Below are 22,755 nucleotides of genomic sequence, written 5' to 3' on the forward strand. Positions count from 1 at the left end.
AAAACCAGATTGAGTAAGTCAGATACATATTAGTAAAAAAAAAAAGAGGAGCAGGACTGTGCTTGGGCAGCTGCTATGGGAGGGTAACTACAAGCACAATCTGATGGTTCCTGGGAAAGGCCAGAACATGATTTTATATACCCCAATAAGGCTTGTGTGCATTTCATATCTTGGGTCATATTTAACATGTCATCACTGCAGAACAACAGGTTGGTGAATCAAGATAAGGGAACCTATAAATTACCCACCGTTCCCCTTGGATCCCCAATTAACTGATGGATCTTGGCTTTTAGATGGCTTCTTAGCAGGGATGATATGATCAACAAAGGTAGACTAATATGAGATGAAAGGTTCCTGTACAAAGCATTTCCTGTTTGGTTCTGGCAGGATAGTGAGGGACATTGTTGAATGATGTGATGCATTTTCTAAAGTAAAAGCTTCCTTAATAGCATGAACATGCGAGTGAAATGATCAAAGCTATCATGCAATAAACACTCACACTCACTAAATGTAGCACTATTTATTAAAATAATCAAACTTCTGCGGAGCTAAGGGGTACACATGTGCCTATTTTGGGAATTAATACCTGTGTTCCCCATTGTCCATGACATTCAAGGTGTACGAGCCCATCTAGGAACACACCTTACCCTAAATATGTATCCAAAAGGTGAGAAACACCCATGTATGCATGAATACCCATACCATATGCACTGAACACATTTGATTGGCAGAATGTAGGTGATACCTCCCTGTGCCCCAGTATTGCCTGGACACTCCATGCTAAATAAGCAAATAAAACGTTCTGTGCACCGCAAAGATACCCACCCAATGTTACAGAAGCAATATAATTGCCACATCTTCAATAGTATAATGATTTTCATTGGTTGTAAACAAAATGTACATGCCTAGAGGAGAAAACGTTACAAGGAAACATGCCATTTCTGTTACCTGTTCTCATTTGCTTTCAGCTTGACATCCCTCAGATTGGCTCAGATTTATGTGATGAAATACAGGGCATAGAAGGACCAGGAGATTTTCTCTTGTTTTGGCTCAGAATTAGTAAATACCATAAATAATCATATTTCCCTTCTCCTTAGAGGGTTTTATGAGTTTTTGAGCTCAGATCCCCCATTGCACTTGACAAATTTAGCCTTCGACCGGTGTTGGGAGAAGGTGGATTTGAAGGGTGAGCGGCTTTTAGTTACTACTAATGTATCCAGAGTAATTCAACTTGCATTCTTTCTCCATTGCCAAAGGGAAAAAAAAGTGCAGCTGGCCTGCTTACTGTTCACCAGGAAGTGTTCACCATTTTTACAGTTCACTTTAAAGTTGAAATATAAATTCCTTCTTCAAACATGTTTTGAAACCACTATTTCTAACTAAAATTTGTGAATAAGGAAAGTCTACAGTGCAGCTACTATATACTTTGTCCACGGTGGGTGGAAGTTTGCCTTCCTTCCCGTATATGGTGGTTTATTGTGATTTCAAAATGAAATATCAATATCATAACCTTAAAGGACAAGTAACGTCTCTCAATGATATGAAGTCATCCTACAGGCATACCTTTAAGTGTGCTCTGAAGCGCTGTAGAATCCTTTGTATGTGTAAGCATTCAGTTGTTTCAATCCAGTAGTAAAAACAGCAACTAGAGAAAAAAATACCAATATTGCATCTCTCCTGCTCCTTGTGCAGTATATTCAGAAAGAGATTGGTACATGTGCAGTACCTGCGATCAGGAGCGCACATTTGTCTCCATTGACACTTCATTGCAGTCACTGTTTGTCCCTTAGAATACCTGTCCTCCCTTCAGATCATGGTTGCCACTGAGACGCGAGCCGAAACCCAGAAGACAGACACCAGTCAGGAGGCTGCGCATGCGCAGTAGCTTTCTGGCAGCCATCTTGTATGACATCAGGGAAGTGAAAATGATGCCCACATCGGAGCAGTCTAAGTTCAACAAACAAGATGAGACCTCAAACAAAATACGGGTCTAAAAAAATAGCGATCCAATATGGCAGGGGGTACTGGCCAATATACTTAAAATATATGCAGAAGGGTCTTTACAGGGCAATAAAACTGGTAACTAATCACCTAATAATCACCTTAGCCCACCCCGGGAGGTTCTATTAAAGGAGAACTCAACCCATTATTAAAAAAAAAATCCTACCCCCCCAACCTACAAAGACCCCCCTCCCCCCCAGCCTAGCTGCTACCCTGGGTAAATGCCCCTAACTTTTTACTTACCCCTTGGTGCAGATTCAGGGCATCGGAGTTCACGGCAGCCATCTTCTTCGGTAATCTTTGGGTCGTCTTCTGCCACTTCGGCAATTTCCGTGACTTTTGGAGCAGTTGTCAAAACCAAAGACTGCTCCAACTGCGCATGCGCCGATACGGCACTTCCTTACTAAAGAAGAAGATGGTGCCCGTGAGCTCCGATGTCCTGAATCTGCACCGAGGGGTAAGTAAAAAGTTAGGGGCATTTACCCGGGGTAGCAGCTAGGCAGGGGGGGTCTATGTAGGGTGGGTTTTTTTTAATAAGGGGTTGAATTCTCATTTAAGCAATATCTGTGCCTGAATTAGCTTGCTGTTGCCTTGGCCCGTGTTCTGATATTACTCTACTACACAGGTGCATGGCCAGGGGCAAGGGATCCCTGGGAAAAGACAGAAAATGGCAATGTGGTGCTCAATAGGTGCATAGTTAAAGATTATATTTACTGGGGGAAGCTGCTTAAAAAAAAATGGCACCGCACAGTGATCAATCCTTTCCATACTATTTAGCTTCTGCTCCAATCACAGAAGTCCAAGGAATTAAATTAGGAGAAATAAACACATGAATAGAAACTGCACACTGAATTCAACAGAAAATTTAATTTATCCAGAAATAGCTTTATTTAAAAAAGGTGCTGAAGGTCCATCAGTTCCTCTGTTTGCACACAGCATCCAGGGCACTCTGTGCATCAATGATCTGTTTTTGTAGCCGGTCTTTTGTGCCTTTATTGGTGGCTTTCTTAAACATGTCCTTCATGTCAGCGATGGCTGCTCTATACCCAGCCGTGTTGTGGAATACACGTATAGCACGATCACCCGTGGAAACCAGGAATCTATTGTTGGTGTCAAAAAGGAGGTCCGTAATGACGTCCCCATGCACAGAATGGAACTCTTCTTCAACTGCCCCCGTTAGTGTGTTGAACACTGTAATATCGGAAATGCTGGAAATGGCAAGGACACGGGCATCTGGGGACAAAGCAATACGGCAGGGATCGCTTACAGAGATCTTCCCAGTGTACAGCAGGTACGGGTCTTGCTGCTTTTTGTATTCAACATCTGTATCCCACAGCTTCCAGGTTCCATCCTTGGACACAGTAGCCATTCTGTGCAAAAAACAATTCATTAACATGTTATTCAGACCACTTCAACATTGTACATCAGAGACTCAATGTCAACATAGACTGACGACTATTAATCATCAAATTGTATTTTAAAAATATTTCAAGTTTCATAATCAGTAAGGTTTGCTCTGACTTATACTACTAGATCTTGCTCAGAAATACATTGAAAGAGAAAGAAAAGTGAATTTTGTGTCAATTAAAAATGCAATTATGCTTCCTGCATGTTGCTGCTTTTATACTGTAAATCTGGAGACTACTTTTCATTTATTCATCTGAAATTCAGAAGAACAAGCATTAGCTTTACACACAAAGCCGAGATAAATCCACTTACCTGCGGGAATCATTGGAGAAAGCAAATCCATAAACCCCAGCAGAGTGTCCCTTCAGATCAAATGCTCTGGACACCTCACGGAATTCTCCTTGCTTTCCAAAGCACACCTCCCAAACTTTCACATCTGGGGTGAAACCACAGCTTGCCACAAATCTATTAAGATGCAATTCAAAAAAGCATTTAATCATAGAAACAAAAAGGGATTTTTCTGTATTGTTCTTATTAGCAGGGAAACTTTATCAAACTAATGCAATTAACTGCTTGCAGCTTTTTTTGTCACCATTACATGACAAATGCCCCAATTCATGCCCTTAATCCATGTCACTGAAAGCAATATGGGACACCCTGCATTGTACTTTACTACATAAAGGGGCTGATTTATCAAAGGTCGAGTTTTTTGTTTTTTTTTTACCTTGAATGGACTTGAATGGTATCTTACTTAAAGGGGTGATTCACCTTAAAGTTAACTTTTAGTATGTTATAGTATGGCTAATTCAAAGCAACGTTTCAATTGGTCTTCATTATTTGTTTTTTATCGTTTTTCAATTATTTGCCTTCTTCTTCTTCTGACTTTCCAGCTTTCAAATGGGGTTCACTGACCCCATCTAAAAACAAATGTTCTGTAAGGCCACAAATGTATTGTTATTGCTACTTTTTATTAATCATCTTTCTATTCAGGCCTCTCCTATTCATATTCCAGTATTTTATTAAAATCAATGCATGGTTGCTTGGGTAATTTGGACCCTAGCAACCAGATTGCTAAAATGGCAAGCTGGAGAGGTGCAAAATAAAAAGCTAAATAACTCCAAAAATACAAATAATAAAAGATGAAAACAAACTGCAAGGTGAACAACCCCTTTAAGTAAAAACTTGAATGTGAAAATGTGAAAAAATTTGAAAAACTGATTCTGCGAGTTTGATTGATTGGCGGCAAAAAACTTAAAATGCTCGAATCATTCAAGTTTTTGGGAAAAACCCTCCAAAAAAAAAAAAAACTCGAACATCAAGCAGACTCTTCAAATGGTTCAAGGGACCTCTGCCGCTGACTCGACAGGTTTCATGTGGTGTATTTTCAGATTCAAACTATTTCCAGGGTCGGGGTATAATAAATCTCAAATATTTGAGTTTTTTTTGAGGTTTGAGGTTTTTTTTTAGAACCAGAAAATTGGAGTTTTGACCAGAATTTGAAAACTCAAATTTTCTTGGAAAAAAACATTTAGAAACTTAAAATAATTCTGCCCCGTAATATTTACACACCAAATTATTACAGACGGAAAGTCAAAATAACTATATTTATTTGTATGAGAGGAAGTTGCCATGGTTCTTTCCCTCTGCAGAAGAGAATGAAATCTCATATTGAATATCAAATGACTGTGCATCCTGGCCAAACTGATAATGTATTACCCAGGCCAATGATCCGATCCTAATGAGGGCCGATACATACACCTCAAGAGAGGACCACATTAATGTGCCAGATATCAGTTAAGACAGGTTGTCTTAATGGGGCCTTGCACACGCCAACAAGCTGATAGGAGGGGCCAAGTTGTCCCATGTATGGCCAACTTAAGCATGTGGCTTTAAAAAAAATAAATAAAAAATAGAGCAGAGTACATAATACTAGTGCCATCAAAGCCAGTGTAACCATTTGCTATATCTCCTGGAGCTATGGAACAAGCGTACATATTTAAATTTAACTTCTAGTACAAACTACAAATCTGCCTGTTTATTAACAAAAGTCTTCACCCATATTCCCTTTAGAAATATTTGCAAAATGCTGTAAATTTTGTTTTTTACAGGAAAAGTAACACTAAAAATCCATTCCTCCCCACTTCAATAATACTGCTATCCGTGACAAAGTTAACTCTCTTACATAAATAACGCAATAAAATCTCTTTTCTGGCTGTGCGCCGTGCTTGCAGATTACAAAATGATGACCCCTTGTAGTCAACTTTGAAAGCATAAATTATTTGTTTGATTAGGCTTGTGGTGCAGTAAGTTCATGTTTATATTTAGTATACAAAATACAGCATTTCTAGCCTTATTCTATTTTAGACTTTACATGCCCTTTAACTACAAAAGAGGACTATTGTTCTCACCTCCCACAAAGAGAGACCGCAGCATAAGCGTTATTCATCTGGTTGGTATTGATTGAGGCCAGTACCTCACCCTTTAAATCCCAAATTAAAATAGTGGTGTCGCTTGAGGCGGTCATGATAAACTTCCCTGTAATAGATCCAAAATAAAATGTAAATAACACTACAGTCACACAGAGTAATAAATAATTTCTATCAGTAATATATATTACACATAAAGATGGCAGAGTTCTTCCAGTGTGAATATGTATTAATTATTACATTCTTTCTGTGATAAAGACATTTACTGTATCTAATGAGAGACAGAAACAATGGGATTCTAATGCAATGGTCTTGGCTGGTTTATAGTCACAATAAGGGAGTGCTTGTGAGATAAAGATTCTTTCAGCACTCATCATACACTATAACACACATACAATAATTTAGATCCATCAACAGCTCTTAAAGAAACAGTAACACCAACAAATGAAAGTGTTTTCACAGTTGCTTGATTATTATCTATAGTTGTGTTTATAAAGCAAATACACAAGTTTTACCAGTGCAGGACAACAGTACATATTTTTTTTCAACCTAACTTACTTTGTTACAATGTATATTGTACAGTGGTGTGAAAAACTATTTGCCCCCTTCCTGATTTCTTATTCTTTTGCATGTTTGTCACACAAAATGTTTCTGATCATCAAACACATTTAACTATTAGTCAAAGATAACACAAGTAAACACAAAATGCAGTTTTGCAGTTTTTAAATGAGGGTTTTTATTATTTAGGGAGAAAAGAAATCCAAACCTGTGTGAAAAAGTAATTGCCCCCTGAACCTAATAACTGGTTGGGCCACCCTTAGCAGCAATAACTGCAATCAAGCGTTTGCGATAACTTGCAACGAGTCTTTTACAGCGCTCTGGAGGAATTTTGGCCCACTCATCTTTGCAGAATTGTTGTAATTCAGCTTTATTTGAGGGTTTTCTAGCATGAACCGCCTTTTTAAGGTCATGCCACAACATCTCAATAGGATTCAGGTCAGGACTTTGACTAGGCCACTCCAAAGTCTTCATTTTGTTTTTCTTCAGCCATTCAGAGGTGGATTTGCTGGTGTGTTTTGGGTCATTGTCCTGCTGCAGCACCCAAGATCGCTTCAGCTTGAGTTGACGAACAGATGGCCGGACATTCTCCTTCAGGATTTTTTGGTAGACAGTAGAATTCATGGTTCCATCTATCACAGCAAGTCTTCCAGGTCCTGAAGCAGCAAAACAACCCCAGACCATCATACTACCACCACCATATTTTACTGTTGGTATGATGTTCTTTTTCTGAAATGCTGTGTTACTTTTACGCCAGATGTAACGGGACGCGCACCTTCCAAAAAGTTCAACTTTTGTCTCGTCGGTCCACAAGGTATTTTCCCAAAAGTCTTGGCAATCATTGAGATGTTTTTTAGCAAAATTGAGACGAGCCTTAATGTTCTTTTTGCTTAAAAGTGGTTTGCGCCTTGGAAATCTGCCATGCAGGCCGTTTTTGCCCAGTCTCTTTCTTATGGTGGAGTCGTGAACACTGACCTTAATTGAGGCAAGTGAGGCCTGCAGTTCTTTAGATGTTGTCCTGGGGTCTTTTGTGGCCTCTCGGATGAGTTGTCTCTGCGCTCTTGGGGTAATTTTGGTCGGCCGGCCACTCCTGGGAAGGTTCACCACTGTTCCATGTTTTTGCCATTTGTGGATAATGGCTCTCACTGTGGTTCGCTGGAGTCCCAAAGCTTTAGAAATGGCTTTATAACCTTTGAAATTGAACTCAGGTGTGATAAACCACAGTTAAGTTATTTTTTAACATGGGGGGCAATCACTTTTTCACACAGGCCCATGTAGATTTGGAGTTTTTTTTCTCCCTTAATAACGTAAACCTTCGTTTAAAAACTGCATTTTGTGTTCAATTATGTTATCTTTGACTAATAGTTAACGGTTTTTGATGAGCAGAAACATTTAAGTGTGACAAACATGCAAAAGAATAAGAAATCAGGAAGGGGGCAAATAGTTTTTCACACCACTGTATGATCATTCCTTTAAAAAGCATATTTTTTGGTGTTACTGTTCCTTCAATTAAAACCAAATCCTTCATGTACTCTAATGTATTTATTTCAAAGCCTGTACACTAAAAATATTTTTACTATGTTTTCTTTAAAGGGGATTTCCACCCAAAAACTTTTCATTGGCCGGGGAAACCTGTGGATGGGTGGGGGGGTTTACACATTGCAGCACAGAGGATGATCAACGAGTGGGTTGTGACTACAGGAGTTATTACATTTGTGGTAATGAGCTTGGGTTTAAATACCAAAATACTATATAAAGGAATATGCATATTAGATGTAAAAACAAGGAACAATGAATGTTTTATAAGCAAAGTGTCTCTCTTGCTTTTAACCTTATACTGACTCTTTAGCCATATAATGAGATCAAGATTAGAAAACCATTGGTAAATGGAAGATGTACTTGCAATTTCCTACCTGTTTCTGCTATTCCAATGTTTATAATGGGGGCCTTATGCCGCTTGGCAAAGTCTACAGGGGCTGCTGAAAAAGTGAAGCCATCATCCTTTTTGGTCATTTTAAAGACTCGAATGGTCTCGCCATTAGCCAAGAAAACTATAAATGCCCTGAAAGTAAAAAAAAAAAAATCGCAATATTTCACATAACACATAAGTCATGATTAAACTATAAAGAGATACGTACACTTTAAACATGAATTGATCTCTCTAACCATATGTTTGCCAAACAAGAAACAGCTATTCCTGAATTTGGCATTAAAGGGGTGGTTCACCTTTAAGGTAACTTTTATTATGTTATATAATGTCCAATTCTAAGCAACTTTTCAATTGGTTTTCATTATTTATTTTTTTATAGTTTTTATAGTTATTTGTACTTTTCTTCAGATTCTTTCAGCTTTCAAATGGGCGTGGCTGTCCCCTTCCAAAAAACAAATGCTGTGTAATAGGCTACAAATGTATTGTTACTTTTTATTACCGATACTTCTATTCAGACTCTCTCCTATTCATATTCCAGTCTCTTATTCAAATTAACGCAAGGAAGACTATATGAACTATACTGAGGATGTAACATATGGCTTTCTGCAAGCAATATGAAATTTACATATTCCAGCTAATTTAGGACACACACCAAATAAAAAAAACAAGTCTCCATTTTCTTGAATAGTTTTTCAGCCACCGGGAGAGACAGACTGCCCTTCTGGTACCTCGACCCTGTGATTGGTTGCAAGGAGCCAAGCTAAGGTGAGGACTACTGCAGAAAGCTGCTTCCCCCGGCAGCTGAAAAGAAGAAGAAAAAAAACATTCAATATCTGATATCAATATCAGCCAAGAAACACAAAACACTTACTTAGTTGCAGTTTCCTGTTACTCAATGTACACAAAATAGTCAACCCTTTATCTGTAACCATGATACCTCAATGTCACGTGACTGAGACCATATAGTTTGGTCTTCATTGAGAGGTGTTCTTTTAATTAGAACTCAACAGAAGTGTTTGGCTACATGAACAGAGAGCCAGCTACAAGGAGGGTTATTGAGATACCTTATGCCTTAATGTCGGAGTAACATAAATTGTTGAACTTCTGCTATACTTAACAGTCTGGTAGAAAACTCAATGGGGCTCATTTATAAATACTGGGCAAATTTGCCCCTGGGCAGTATCCCATAGCAACCAATTAGTGATTAGCTTTTTACAGCCAGCTGCAGTTTGAACACTGAAATCAATCGTCTGATTGGTTTCCATGGGTTACTGCCCAGGTGCAAATTTGCCCAGTGTTTATAAATGAGCCCCAATAATGTGTTGACAGATGAGATAATATTTACATATTTAAACTGGACATTTTGTTTTGCATTCAACATTTGCAGCCACAAATAGCTCCAAACCTCAACTGATTTAGGAAAACAACAAATCTCCTTACTTCCAAAGCACAATAGTCTGGGTCTAAGTCTCAGTGCTGCCATTTAATCTGTTTATTGTGTCAAAATGTACCAGCAAGCTGTATAAGTATTCATGAAGATTCCCACAACCCTGCCACTTAAAAAAGAAGCAATATTGCTATCCAGAGAGGTTACTTAACACTTGGATACGCTTCAACACTCAAATTAGGATGACATCTATTTGCATACGAGAATGTCTGAAGGAAGATTAGAATGAAAATAGTATGTACAATGTCTATAAAACATTTTGTTTAAAGCAGATGTCCTGATCGTGTGTGAGCGGCTGTTTATCATCAAGTATTCGCGTCTTTCTTTTTATTTAACCAGTTTTAGATAACAAGGCACGTTTTTTTCCAAAGCTTAAAAGATCAGTTAAACTGGACTGGAGTGTATAACAAGCATGTGTTACACAGTGGTATATTTATAGGCATTACCGACAGTCCGGGCTGAATCGAACATGTGTAGCATGGTCCAACTCTACATTAGCCCTCATGCTGCGGTGTTCTCGATCTAGGAAATCCTTGGTGCTCCATATCCTCACTGTTCGGTCATCAGAGCAGGATGCAAGGTATTTACCGTTACTGCTGAAATCCAAGCATGTCACATTCCCGCTGTGTGCCTGCAAGAGAAAATAACTTGAATTACAAACACACCAAATGAAATGAAGACTTGTATGTTATTTAGAGAATTAAATCTCACATTATCTCTTAAATATATACTACCAGAATCACTACTCATCAGAAGCAGCATGCACGGATGAGTAGTGAAATGTCTTCAATGATTAATCAGCAAGTCCAGTTGCTCTAGATTTACTTCTACTAGACAAATGTATCAAAGTATAAACATGCCGTTAACTATTAAGCAATTGTTTTATTGTCCTGTCCCTGAAAGCAATAGAATTCCTTTCAACAGTTTCTGCATTGGCAGATACAAGAAAAGGAATTTCTGTTGTGGAACAGCTGCAGCTGCCAATGTACCTCCAAAACTTTGAAGAGTGAAAAGTGTTGTCGGATGCTATTATCGCCCTTTCTATCTCCTGTACTGCTAGAGAACGTTGTACCTTGAGAGAGGCTGCAAGGAGCGGGTGTGTGAAATTGTGTTGCTGAGGCTTTTCTTTGCGCAGCTTTTGCTGTTTGGGCTTTTTTGTAGGTAGTTTCTCAGGTGCATCTTCTCCATTTGCTTTTTTGTCTGAAAAACACAATGTAAGCAAGTAAATCACGATGCATTACACTGAACAATGTCATCTAAACACTCTGCCAACAAACTTGATTATAAAAGACAGATAACTACTAGACAGTAAACTTTGTCATAAACCATTAACTACATATGACTTATCAAAGGGCAACAAAAGCACTGGATTACAAATTTATCTCACTGCCCATTGTGTACACTCACACACAGCAGCCATTCTCTCCTGCTTCTCTGATAGATTTTACATGTTACGATTTAAGCAGCAAGATGCAGGGTATTCTCAAGACTATGTCTAGAGAGTTTTGTTGCTGGCTTCCTGATAACGGAAGGCATTTTAGATTATAAGCTCTATTGAGTGAGTATGCCCATCTGTACCGCTTGTATCAGTCGTATTTGTGTATATTATTTATATGTCCAATGTATACATTGCATATCCCACTATGGAAGATATTGACACTTTATAAAAAAAAAAATAATAATAAAAACAATAACAGATTTCCCTGCATGTGTGCTCCCTTTCCACCAGTCTGAGCAGTTGGACTGAATTCACACCCACCGGAAACAAATACTACAAAATCGGCAGAGTTTAAATCAATCTGTAGAAGAGTTGGTAGTGTTTATGTAAGTTGGCACTGCCAGGAGGATATATATATATATGTATGTATGTATGTTACTAAGGAGTTTCATGACTAAACACTCCAAGGTAACTTATAATATCCTCATATTTTGCAACTGGGTGTATTTTAATTTATTATAATACACAAGTTTCAGTGAGTCATGTGACAGAAATGACATCACTACTTGCCATTTATAACTGATGACATCAGTACTCACCGTTTATAAGGATATACTTTACAAGATATTCATGGCTTTTGTGTATTATATATATATATACCCCAATAGTTTCCAAACCAGCACTCCCTTTTGTGTAAAGAATGAAAAAGGTCCCAACAGGGACCGAAACGTTGGGTATTGATGCAACAATAAAAGATTACACGTTTTACACAAAAGGGAGTGCTTGTTTGGAAACTATTGGTGTATACACGATTTACTGTGCACCCCTCCTTCTATTAAGATTGACTTTGGAGTGCGGATACTCGTCTGGAAGAGATATATATATATATATCCTTATAGTTTACAAGAGGGGGTACTTTATTCACTATATATAGAATCCCCTGTCCTGGAGTTAGGATCATGTAGGATACATAATACAGCGCAGTGGTATATGTTGGCACTGTAACTATGTCTAAATAATAATAATAAAGATTGTGCATGCCTTACATGTCGGTTAACTGAAGAGGGAACCCCAGGAAAATCTGTGGCCTCACCTCAGTGCTGGCTGAGACAGATAGATGTAGGTATTAGAAATGAAAGTTGGGGGCTGCAAGTACTTTATATTTCCATCCCCGAAGAGGCCTATGTGATTCAGTGTCCCCAGGATAAATAGTCTATCCACCCTACTCTAAACGATACCTGCTCACAGATTCAGCCCAAAAGCAGAGGAAGCAGCAGGAACCATTCATTACATTAGGCCCAATTAAAACCAGCCCAGTACAGGTTACGGCTTCTCACCGCTCGGGTCCTGCTCCCCGTCGCTCCCAGTACGTTTTCCCAGTAAAAGCAGAAGCAGGATAACTCCCCCCAGCAGCAGCGACACCACCAGCACAGCCACAGTCGCCTCCATGTCCGACCAGCTCTGGGCCACGTCACACGCTACGGGGACGCGCACGGCGCCACATCACAAACTACAGGAGCGCGCTGACCTCTGACCCTTGGATACTCTTTCTCCACAGAGTAGCGCTTAGAACGCTTGGCTGTCAGTGCGCGGGTTATCAAATAGGTCACAGCGCCACTGATCAAATAAAGGAATAAGAACTCAGTAGTCGACGTGTACTATTATTATTTGTCATGTTATTTGTGTCACCTGACCATAGAAGCGCCAACGTTTGATTGTGTTTCGGCCTTGGGCTGGAGGGGTTCATAATTGGGGAGCTGTATAGTGAGGTAAAGGCCCTGCTCAGTGTCAGGGATCTTGTAATTGTGGTGCAGATGGAGTGGAGGTGTATGGGCAACAGTTACACATACAACCAGCCAAAGTCAACTACAAAACTAGCCAAGAGGAGCTTCAAAAGTAGCCCAAAAATAGCACAATATGTGCAGTGAAAAAGTCTGAAAAATAAATCAATCTATGTGAAAATTAGGGATGCGCCTAATCCAGGATTCGGTTTGAGATTCGGGCCAGGAGTCTGCCTTTTTCTCCATGATTCGGCTGAATCCGGATCCTAATTTGTATATGCAAATTAGGGACTGGGAGGGAAATTGAGTGACTTCTTGTCACAAAACAAGGAAGTAAAAGATGTTTCCCCTTCCCATCCCTAATCTGCATATGCAAATTAGGATCATGCCTTCCAACATTTTGGAAATAAAAAGAGGGACAAAAAAGTTGGCACGCGCAGTGTGGCAATTTTTTGACCACACCCATTTTTGTGGCCACCCCCCCCAATTACCATGTTCATTTTACACAATTTGGCAGGTTATGAAAGTTTGAACATATTTCTGTAGTTTTTTTTCCAGTTATTACAGTTTTGCCAACGAAGGTAAATTGCCCTTTAAGATGCGAGTCTAACTTTTCCCAAGGGACTTGCGATCTTATATTGTTCCAATTACTTATTTGCAAACATATCTTATCGGTTGCTGTGGCTGTTCTGGGCTCTCTGCCAAAAGCCAATTAAGTTAGAAACTTTGTTTCTTTTTCTGCCTGTACAATGCAGAAAAATGAGGGACTGTCAAAAGAGGCACTGTCCCTCTAAAAACGGAACAGTTGGGAGATATGGGTTCGGTATTCAGGCGAAACTTTCGCGAAGGATTCGGAGGTTCGGCCGAATCCAAAATAGTGGATTTGGTGCATCCCTAGAGAAAATACACCATTTTAAAATTTTCACTGTTTCGGAAATTTTTCCATGCAGCAAAATGGGACATATTCCCTCCCCCGTCACTAGGGGTGTAACTACAGAGGGGGACCCAGGAGGTATAGGGGCCCCATAAGAACCTAATTCATATACAATTTCAATAAATATTGGTAAAACAGCGACTAGACATTTTGGTGGCCAGTAGATTTTTGACACAAAATTGTCTGAAATTGAGCAAAGTCACTGGAAAACGCAAGAATGCTTAAGAGGGACTGGAGTAGGGTTGCCACCTGGCCAGTATTTTGTCGGCCTGGCCGGTAAAAATTATGGCTGAGCCCAATGTTATTGAAAGGGAAAAAAGCTAAGTATATAGGAAGGCCGGTACTTTTTTTCCAGAAAAGGTGGCAACCCTAGACAGGAGACTAGGGTACAGAGCCCAAAATCAGGTAACTTCCGACTTCGACACAAGTCAGCCCCATTGCATGCTGGGTATTGTAGTCTTATATTAAACTTGGCAGCTGGCAAATTGTAAACAAAAACGACATTACCCAACATGCATTGGGTGACACAGGCTTGGCACATTAGGGCAAAAAGTAGCCCAAATCCGTACCTTGGCTAGTTTGTATTTTCAAAACCAGCCAGGGTTTCAAACGAGTAGCCCCATTTGGCTGGAAAACCTCCGACCTGGCAACCCTGGTAACGGCAAATGCTCGAAACTTGCAGTGGAGATAAATACCTCCAGACATAGCTGTATATGTTGCCCAACCAAAAAATCTTTGCTTTTGTTTTCTAACTTGTTACCATGGATAACATCTGTCTCCAGCGATTATCGCCAGTTTTAGTAAGCGGGACCAAGTGGCTTAACTGCTACTGTTGAGTAGACCCTCTGGGAGGGGAACAAGGGAAAGGGGACCCAGGAGAGGACATCAGAGTCTGGGCATGGCAGTGACACTGAGAAAATTTGGAGGGCCTGAAATAGCAGGGGGGGGCAGCGCAGCGTCTGGAGGGTGTCGGGTGGGGCTACTGAATTAGGGCCCCCGTCCTGCCCAAGCCACAAAGCACCCTCTGTCCCACTCACTCCCCCCATCATTTTCCTTTGTGTTTTTTGGGGGGTCACAAAGAAGCTCCAGAGTGCAGCCTGTGGAGAGCGGGTCTGGGCTGGTGATGCCTACGAGAGCTGGGGCCCACCAGGCTTTTTCCCAGTGTCCCACTTGCCCAGCCCATCCTGACTGTTCCTCATTTTACTTCACTCTGCCCCAGACATGTCAGCACACCTGCATTTTTCCCTCTTCAGTCCTCACCCTCCGTTAGTAATTTGAACCTGAATCTGAGCTTACCACCACCACTGAAATGTATAGACTAAGGGGTCCGTTTACTAAAGTGCGGTAAATCTGACTTTAAGTTTCCGCATGTTATCGCTGAGAATATTTTTACGCCAGAATATTCGCAGCGACTAAGTTTACTAAACAGCGATGCGCTCAGAAGTCATTGCGATCACTTGCGGTAACTACGTTAAGGAACCAGCTTATGTTAGCGGTAATTTTAGCGAGTTGCGAATTTTCTGGCGAAAAATTACGTTTTTGCGAATATTTATGCTATAAAATAGTCTTGTTTTATGGCGGTTATTATGGCAATTTTTACTGTGACATTTATGGCCAGAAATGCATCTTCAAAACTTATAAACTTTATTGACTGATGATTATACCATCCAACAACATCACCAGAGTAATACCAATCAAACATGTCTGCATCATATAAACCCTTCTGCCAATAGAATCATAGGAAATGATACCAGTCAATCTCTTTGCTTCATAGAAATGCACAGTTTAATGTAGCCAATCCCAATGAAACCAAAAAGTGTAGAGGCTGACGAATCCTTGGACTGTGATGCCACTGCCAATAATACGACTCTGAGCTGAAACTGCTGCTGTTGCACCAGATAGAAGCAGAAGCCAAAACATCCTGTCAGCAATAGCTACAGATCTCTCTCCTGTCAGCAAAGAATGATGGGTAAAAAAAAAACATTATTATGGGATATTTCCTGCCCCTTGAGAATTTTCTGGCAGAAAAAATACTTTTACGCCACTTCATATGTGGCGGTAAAAGTTTGCGAATATTCTGGCGTTAATTTTGTCTTTAGCACATTTCGCTGTTTAGTAAACCATGCGTTAATGTGTACGTAGCGTTATTTTCAGCAAATGCGATAACTGGCGAACAATTATTCTTGCGCAAGAAAATTCGCAAATTTATATTTACCGCAGGTTAGTAAACTGGCGATAACATATTTGGCGAAAATTCTGTCTATATATTGTGCGAATATTTTTAACGCACTTTAGTAAACGGACCCTTTAGCACCTGAAATCCATACCTACCTCTTATGTGCTCATATCCAGGGCCGGATTTGCTGGGCGAGTGCCCATAGGCCGTGCGGTCCTAGTGCCTGCCCTCACTACCCCCCATGTGCGCATCGCCGGAGCACTGGGGAGCTGGTCATTTGTACCAATTTTCCCAATACTGTTCATTACGGCAATAGACTAATCAGGCAAACAGCTTGTCTGGTGACCACGCCAAATGGGCAGATCTTTATGTGTATTGCAACTTGCCATGTGCTGAAAATGTTGGCAAATGAAACTGAAACAATACTTTAGTAGGACAAAAATAGTCAACCCCACAAAATTTAAACCCTAAAAATAAAAAATCATGAATGCTTTTTCCAACTTTTCCTGGATGTGAAAAACTGATTTGTGTTCGAAATCAAACAGGGAAAATTGTGATAGAGAATCAGGAATTAAGAAAACCAGGTCTTGTGGTAAAGGTTTTTTATTTTAAAGAAAACTAAAACCACCCATATATATCCTAAAACTGCATAAATAAAGCCTTAAAACAAAGATACCATTAATTTATATTTTATCTTAAAGACATTATTCAATAAACTTTTAAACAAAACATCTGTACAATGAAAAAATGGCCAGAAAGCTGTTTTTTTATACAGGTGTGGGACCTGTTTTCCAGAATGCTTGGGACCTGGGGTTTTCCGGATAAGTACAAGGTACTGTTTTATTACTACAGTGAAAAACTAAAATAATTTTTAAAAACGTGAATAATTTGATTAAAATGGAGTCTATCCCGCAATTCAGAGCTTTCTGGATAACAAATCCCATACCTGTACAATTGTATGGGGTCAAATAAATTAGGGTTAAATGCCTGTAAAATGTATCAGTCTTTCCACACAGAGAATTAAAATGAATTCAAGTTGACTGTATTATAAAGTAGCAGTGTGGTCAATGTGGTAACTAGAAGTTATCTGGCCGCTACAGGAATACAACAGAGTTTGAGTTCCATTGGAAACCTTTCCATTGCACCTTTTCTTTATCTCTGTATTTGGAGTGGGAACTGACTAACCAAGGGAGAACCACAAACCTCCACTCTGCCCCACCTATTGCTAGTGAAGAAGTGGAATTCACTAAGGATGTAATTGCTAGCTATAAACCATTTAAATATGTAGTAATAGAAAAGGGAATTACAGTGACAGAAAATAAAGGTACATCCACGTCTGAGAGAACATTTGTTCAGTCATCATTATTTGATAAGTCTGGACAAGCATTTTATCATGGTTTTCTAACCAGTGTTCAACTGGAATATGTAGATGACTTTTTACTTAACCGTGTCAAAGTAATATAGCATTTCCTAAACTAATAGTAAAAACACATAAACAGATATAAAACTCTCATGTAAAGAATAACAAAAATAGGTTTTGTTGGACATTATAAGATCTCATCTTGTAAATGGTTACTGTGCGTCAACTACAGGTTTATGATGCCAGTCCCACCCAGTAGCCAAGTTCCCAGCTTATCTTCCGTTTCCATTGTATGTATAAGTGAGTTTGCTGCACTCATTTTCACAAATCAGCATCCTTTGTAGCCTGGGCTCATGGAACTCTGTGCATTTGCTTCAGTACTAAATCTTGTCTTCTCCGTAGGTGGCACCATCAGCTTATTCATCCTGTTCTGCCGTCTTGTACTTCCGTTTAAAGAATCCGCACTGCCAAAATCAGGATTAACGTTAAATACAGTTTTCAGTTATTTCAGTTCTTAAAAGGGTTGTTCGCCGTTGAGTTAACTTTTAGTATGATGTAGAGAGAATTAGTTTGCAAGTTAGTTTGCATTTTTTATTATTTATGGGCTTTGAGTTATTTAGCTTTTATTCAGCAGCTTTCTATTTTAGAATTTGAGCAATCTAGCTCAAAATTACCCTAGAAACCATGCATTATTTGATTAAGATACTGGGATATGAACAGGAGAGAGCCTGAATAGAAAGATGAGTAATAAAAATGAGCAATGACAATACATTTGTAGCTTTAAGGACCTTCTATTTTCTTAGATGGGGTCAGTGACCTCCATTTAAAAGCTGGAAAAAGTCAAAAACTTTAAAATAAATAAATAATGAAGACCAATTGAAAAGTTGCTTATAATTGGCCAAGTATTTAACATACTTAAAGTTAACTTAACTGTAAGCCACTTCTTAAACTGTATGATAATATAATGTATTTAGTTCTGCGAACTCTAAAATAATAGTAATTAAATATAATGAGCATTAGATTTGTATTCTACTAAACACATTAATCTTCAAAATTATTTGTAAATGTCGATCTTTGTCAAGTTCTAGCAAGAAATGGTGCCCATTGGGTTGTGCTGTATATGTGCATATATACTGAAAATTCTGTTGTGCCAACTGAATCACCTTTCTGGCTGCGTTCATTTTGCCTCAAGCTTGTTCAGTGTAATTAATACAGGTATGGGATCTGTTATCCGGAAACCTGTTATTCAGAAAGTCCAGAATTGTGGAAAGGCATAATTTTTTATAGACTCCATTATAATATAGTAATTACATTTTTTTTAAAATGATTTCCTTTTTTATGTAATAATAAAACAGTACCTTACACATGCTCCCAAAAAAGTTATGGTTAATCCTTATTGGAGGCAAAACAATCCTGTTTAGTCTAGTTCTTAATCTCATATTTAGTGACTTTTAGTTACATACCTTGACAAGAATCACAATGATTAATAGTAAAAGTAGAATTCCACCTATGGTGCTCCCAATGATGACTGGTAAAGTGTTAATGATCTCAAGTTTTAGAAGGGTGATGGGTATCTAAGGGAGAAAAACATTTTATCATAAATGAGAGTGCAAATGGATCCCTGGTCAAATGAAGTCTAATCACATAGGACCCGTGTTCCATTGGCCTAAGTGGAAAAGCTGATCCACTGCTTCATGTGTGTCATGGCATCAGCCCATCAGCGCACACAGACAGCAAATTTCTGCTTGAAAATAATGACTAACATTCTGCCTGTGCCATTGGCTTGAAAGCACAAGATTGAAGCTATTATATTTTAGGAGACCCAAATTCACTGGTTTGTGGGCACTTAATTCAATGAAATTGATGAGTTGTCTGCATGCTTTCTAAAGTGAAAATCTGGCACACATTGGAGCAAATTCAGGGCGAATTGTCGCCAGCGGACGATTCGCCACACTTCGCTCGGAAAATTCGTTACCACTACACTAATTCACTAAAACACGAAGTTGCATCCTGAGCACTGAACGCTGGTGACTTTTACTTGCGAGCGTTTCAAATCAGAACATGAGGGGAGGGGGGAGAGTGTACCGGAGGGGGTTCACGTGGCCGGTCAGCGTGCATGCGCGCACTCTTCCTGCACGCACAGTGGATGGGGCGCCAGGGCTGGCCGGGTTACCTGGGGCGCCCAACGGTCCTGGCCCGGCCTTAGACCAGCTTATCTGCCTGTGTAGGGGGCGTTCCGAAGGGTCTTCCCGATCAATATAAGGCCAGAAAATCGGACAGATATAGATCGGGCAGGTTTGATTTTCTTGGCTAGTTGATGTTGTTGCCCATTTCCTTCATTGTAATCCAATCATTAGGTCCTAGGGCCGAACAATCAGATTAACCCGATATCACCCTGCCTTTTTTGGGCATATCGGGTTAAGATCCGCTTATTTGACAAGCTTGCCAAACGAGCTTATCTTACTGTGTATGGCCACCTTAATACAGTGTTCCCCAGCCAGTGGCTTACAACCATGTTTCTCCAACTTTTATTATATTTGACTGTAATGTTGGGGACCCCTGGTCTAAAGCTGGCCAAAGACGCAAAGATCCGATCGTACGAATTGGACCGTGTGTCGAGAGTCCCACTTTTTTTTGTCCGGCGGAGATCGGTTGTTTGGTCGATCGAACAGGTTCGAAAATTTCTGTTGGCTGCCGATAATATCTCTGTGTGTATTGCTGATCGTACGATTTTCAGTGGGAGACTGTCACCAGCTTTGTCGGACATACAGTAGATATCATACGACTGCTGTCAGGGGCAGAACATTGGCTGATCTGTTCTTTAACTACTTTATTTGATCTGACTGGTAAGACTTTGATCTGAATGGTTAGTGGCAGGTCGGGAGATGGGGAAGTCCGTTCGTACGATGATTCGTACGATCGGATCTTTGCATCTATGGCCAGCTTAATACTAAGGCAATTTGCACTCGCCTTCTTTCATACAGGGGATATTTTAAGTCAGCAGCCTCTTGGAGTAGCAAGTATGTTATAAAGGAGAGATGAAGTAGAGAAGATTACATTCATGTAAACATTCAAATCTGTTAAAGATGGCATTTCCGTATCCAATTTGTGCTCACCTTGGCCTTGTGATATCCATCCTTTAGATTCCTATATAATGAATCGTCATACAAAATTTCACCAGTAACGATCAGCTCTTGTGTGTCTTGTATCAGCTACAATTGTAAGCAAAACAGTGTATAAAGCTTGTCTTGTTTTATAAATTCTAGAAATTTATCAGACATTACATACAGTTCTGGTAGAGATGCCCATTTAACCCAATACCTGAATGTATAGACTGTTGGCCAATGTAGGCATAGTGTCATTTGTCTTCACAGTATTCAAATATCTGAAGGGAAGACCAGGCATCTGACACGGCCTTTCCAATGCTGTCCCCCCCTCACCCACCCACATTTACCAGTGATGAGAGCATATTTGCACTCAAAGAGATTCATTTTGGCTCTTAAAGGAACAGTAACATCAAAAAACGAAAGTGTTTTAAAGTAATAAAAATATAATGCAATGCTGCCCAGCACTATTAATACTGCTCTGTTTGCTTCAGAAACACTACTATTGTTTATATAAACAAGATGCTGTGCAGCAATGGGGGCAGCCACTCAAAGGAGAAAAGGCTCAGGTTACACAGCAGATAACAGATAAGCTCTGTAGAACATAATGGTGTTATCTGTTATCCACTATTTAACCTGTGCCATATAGCCTTTTTTCAATTTCCACCATTGCTACACAGCAGCTGTTTGTTTATATGAACTATAGTTTTGTTTCTGAAGCAAACACATCAGTTTTACCACTGCAGAGCAACACTACATGATATTTTCATTACTTTAAAACACTTTAATTTTTTAGTGTTACGGTTCCTTTAAAGTTACTGGGGGTGGCTTTTTGATGCCCCGGGTAAAATGCAGCACTCTGATGTTTTATACATGGTTCCCCCTATGACAGGTGTGGCACGGGGGAAGACATACTGCTGTCAAGTTACACAAAGAAACTACATTTAAAGCTTCTAGCTCCGGTTGCAGGAACAAAGCAGATGCAGTAAAATTTATACATATTATGTGGGATTGTCGTTGGTGCGTTACAACAATTACTTTTGCTGGGGTTTGTATATCAACAGCTGAATATATTGTAGATAAGCAGCAGATTAAAACCACCATTTCATACCCCCATATACGATAGGTGTGTGAACTCAAATTTAAATAGCTGGTTTCTTCCCATTGAAATAAAGTACAGGTATAAGGGATCTTTCTGTAATTTGGATCTTCATGCCTTGAGTCTACTAGAAAATCATGTAAACAGTGTTGGACTGGCCCACCGGGATACCAAGAAAACTCCCGGTGGGACCAGGTGTCAGTGGGCCTCTTGCTTCTAACCATTTGGCCTATTTCTTGGCCATTCCCTATTTTAAGAAGCTTACTAATGGAGGAATTGAGTATAGTATGTAGAGATAAAAGACTAGGAGAATAAAGAGGTTGAGGAGAGGAGGAATAATAGTTTGGAAAGTGGCCCCCGGTCTAAGGTTTTCTGATGGGCCCCTGGCATCACAATCCGACACTGCATGTAAACATTAAATAAACCCATTAGACTGGTTTTGCTTCCAATTAGGATTAATTATATCTTAGATGGGATCAAGTACTAGGTACTGTTTTATTATTACAGAGAAAAAGGAAATCATTTTTAAAAACTTGGATTATTTGGATAAAATAAAAGTCTATGGGAGATGGCCTTTCTGTAACGGATTTTCCATTTTTTTCCCCATAGACTTCAACAGAGTTTTCACGTAATAAACAGTAAGATGTTTTTCTGAATTGAATTGCATCTCAAATTGAATCTCGTCCATGAGTTATCACGTGATAAACCTTTTTCTCACTGAATTGAATCTGGGCCATTATGTCTGGTCAGTTCTTGCAAAGCACTAACACTCTCACAGAAGCTTGGAAATGACAACAATGGTTTATTCAAAGGCAACATTTACCTTGTTCAATTCCGGCAAGGACAGCTCAGCTGTGACAGTTATGTCTTCTCGATCATCAGTCATTTTGCACTGGATATTGACACACATGCATGGCTCAAGGCTCTGCCCCAGAAAATAAATGGTGAGGTCAGTCTAGAACATACCAAATGTAATACTATTCATGGCTTTATATGTGGCTAAACATATACCTAATGAGAAAAAATATCATTCTAAGCAGCTATCCAATATACATGTATTACAAATTTCCTATGGTTTCTAAATGTAATTGATA

General features: G+C 39.5%; 2 protein-coding genes across 4 annotated transcripts in view; both read right to left on the reverse strand.

Moving 5' to 3' along the window:
• Nucleotides 1-2,853: 2,853 nt before the first annotated feature.
• Nucleotides 2,854-12,673, reverse strand: tbl2.L (transducin (beta)-like 2 L homeolog). 2 transcript variants are annotated; one of them, NM_001086911.1, is given in 7 exon segments: nt 2,854-3,371; nt 3,721-3,873; nt 5,817-5,943; nt 8,306-8,454; nt 10,216-10,400; nt 10,842-10,969; nt 12,545-12,673. In NM_001086911.1, coding segments are annotated over 7 exon segments (1,311 nt in total). In that variant the 5' UTR covers nt 12,657-12,673; the 3' UTR covers nt 2,854-2,914.
• A 4,012-nt stretch (nt 12,674-16,685) lies between these two features.
• The window catches only part of itgae.L (integrin subunit alpha E L homeolog), a 55,899-nt gene continuing 49,829 nt past the window's right edge, over nt 16,686-22,755 (reverse strand). For both annotated transcript variants that reach the window (XM_041581646.1, XM_041581647.1), the window contains exons 29-32: nt 22,485-22,586; nt 20,575-20,670; nt 18,922-19,032; nt 16,686-17,922 (exon numbers count right to left, since the gene is read on the reverse strand). In XM_041581646.1, the coding sequence (XP_041437580.1) occupies nt 17,875-17,922; nt 18,922-19,032; nt 20,575-20,670; nt 22,485-22,586 (357 nt within the window). In that variant the 3' untranslated portion in view covers nt 16,686-17,874. The remainder of the gene's footprint in view (nt 17,923-18,921; nt 19,033-20,574; nt 20,671-22,484; nt 22,587-22,755) is intronic.

The sequence above is a fragment of the Xenopus laevis genome, chromosome 2L, assembly GCF_017654675.1.
Source record: "Xenopus laevis strain J_2021 chromosome 2L, Xenopus_laevis_v10.1, whole genome shotgun sequence".
NCBI lineage: Eukaryota > Metazoa > Chordata > Amphibia > Anura > Pipidae > Xenopus > Xenopus laevis.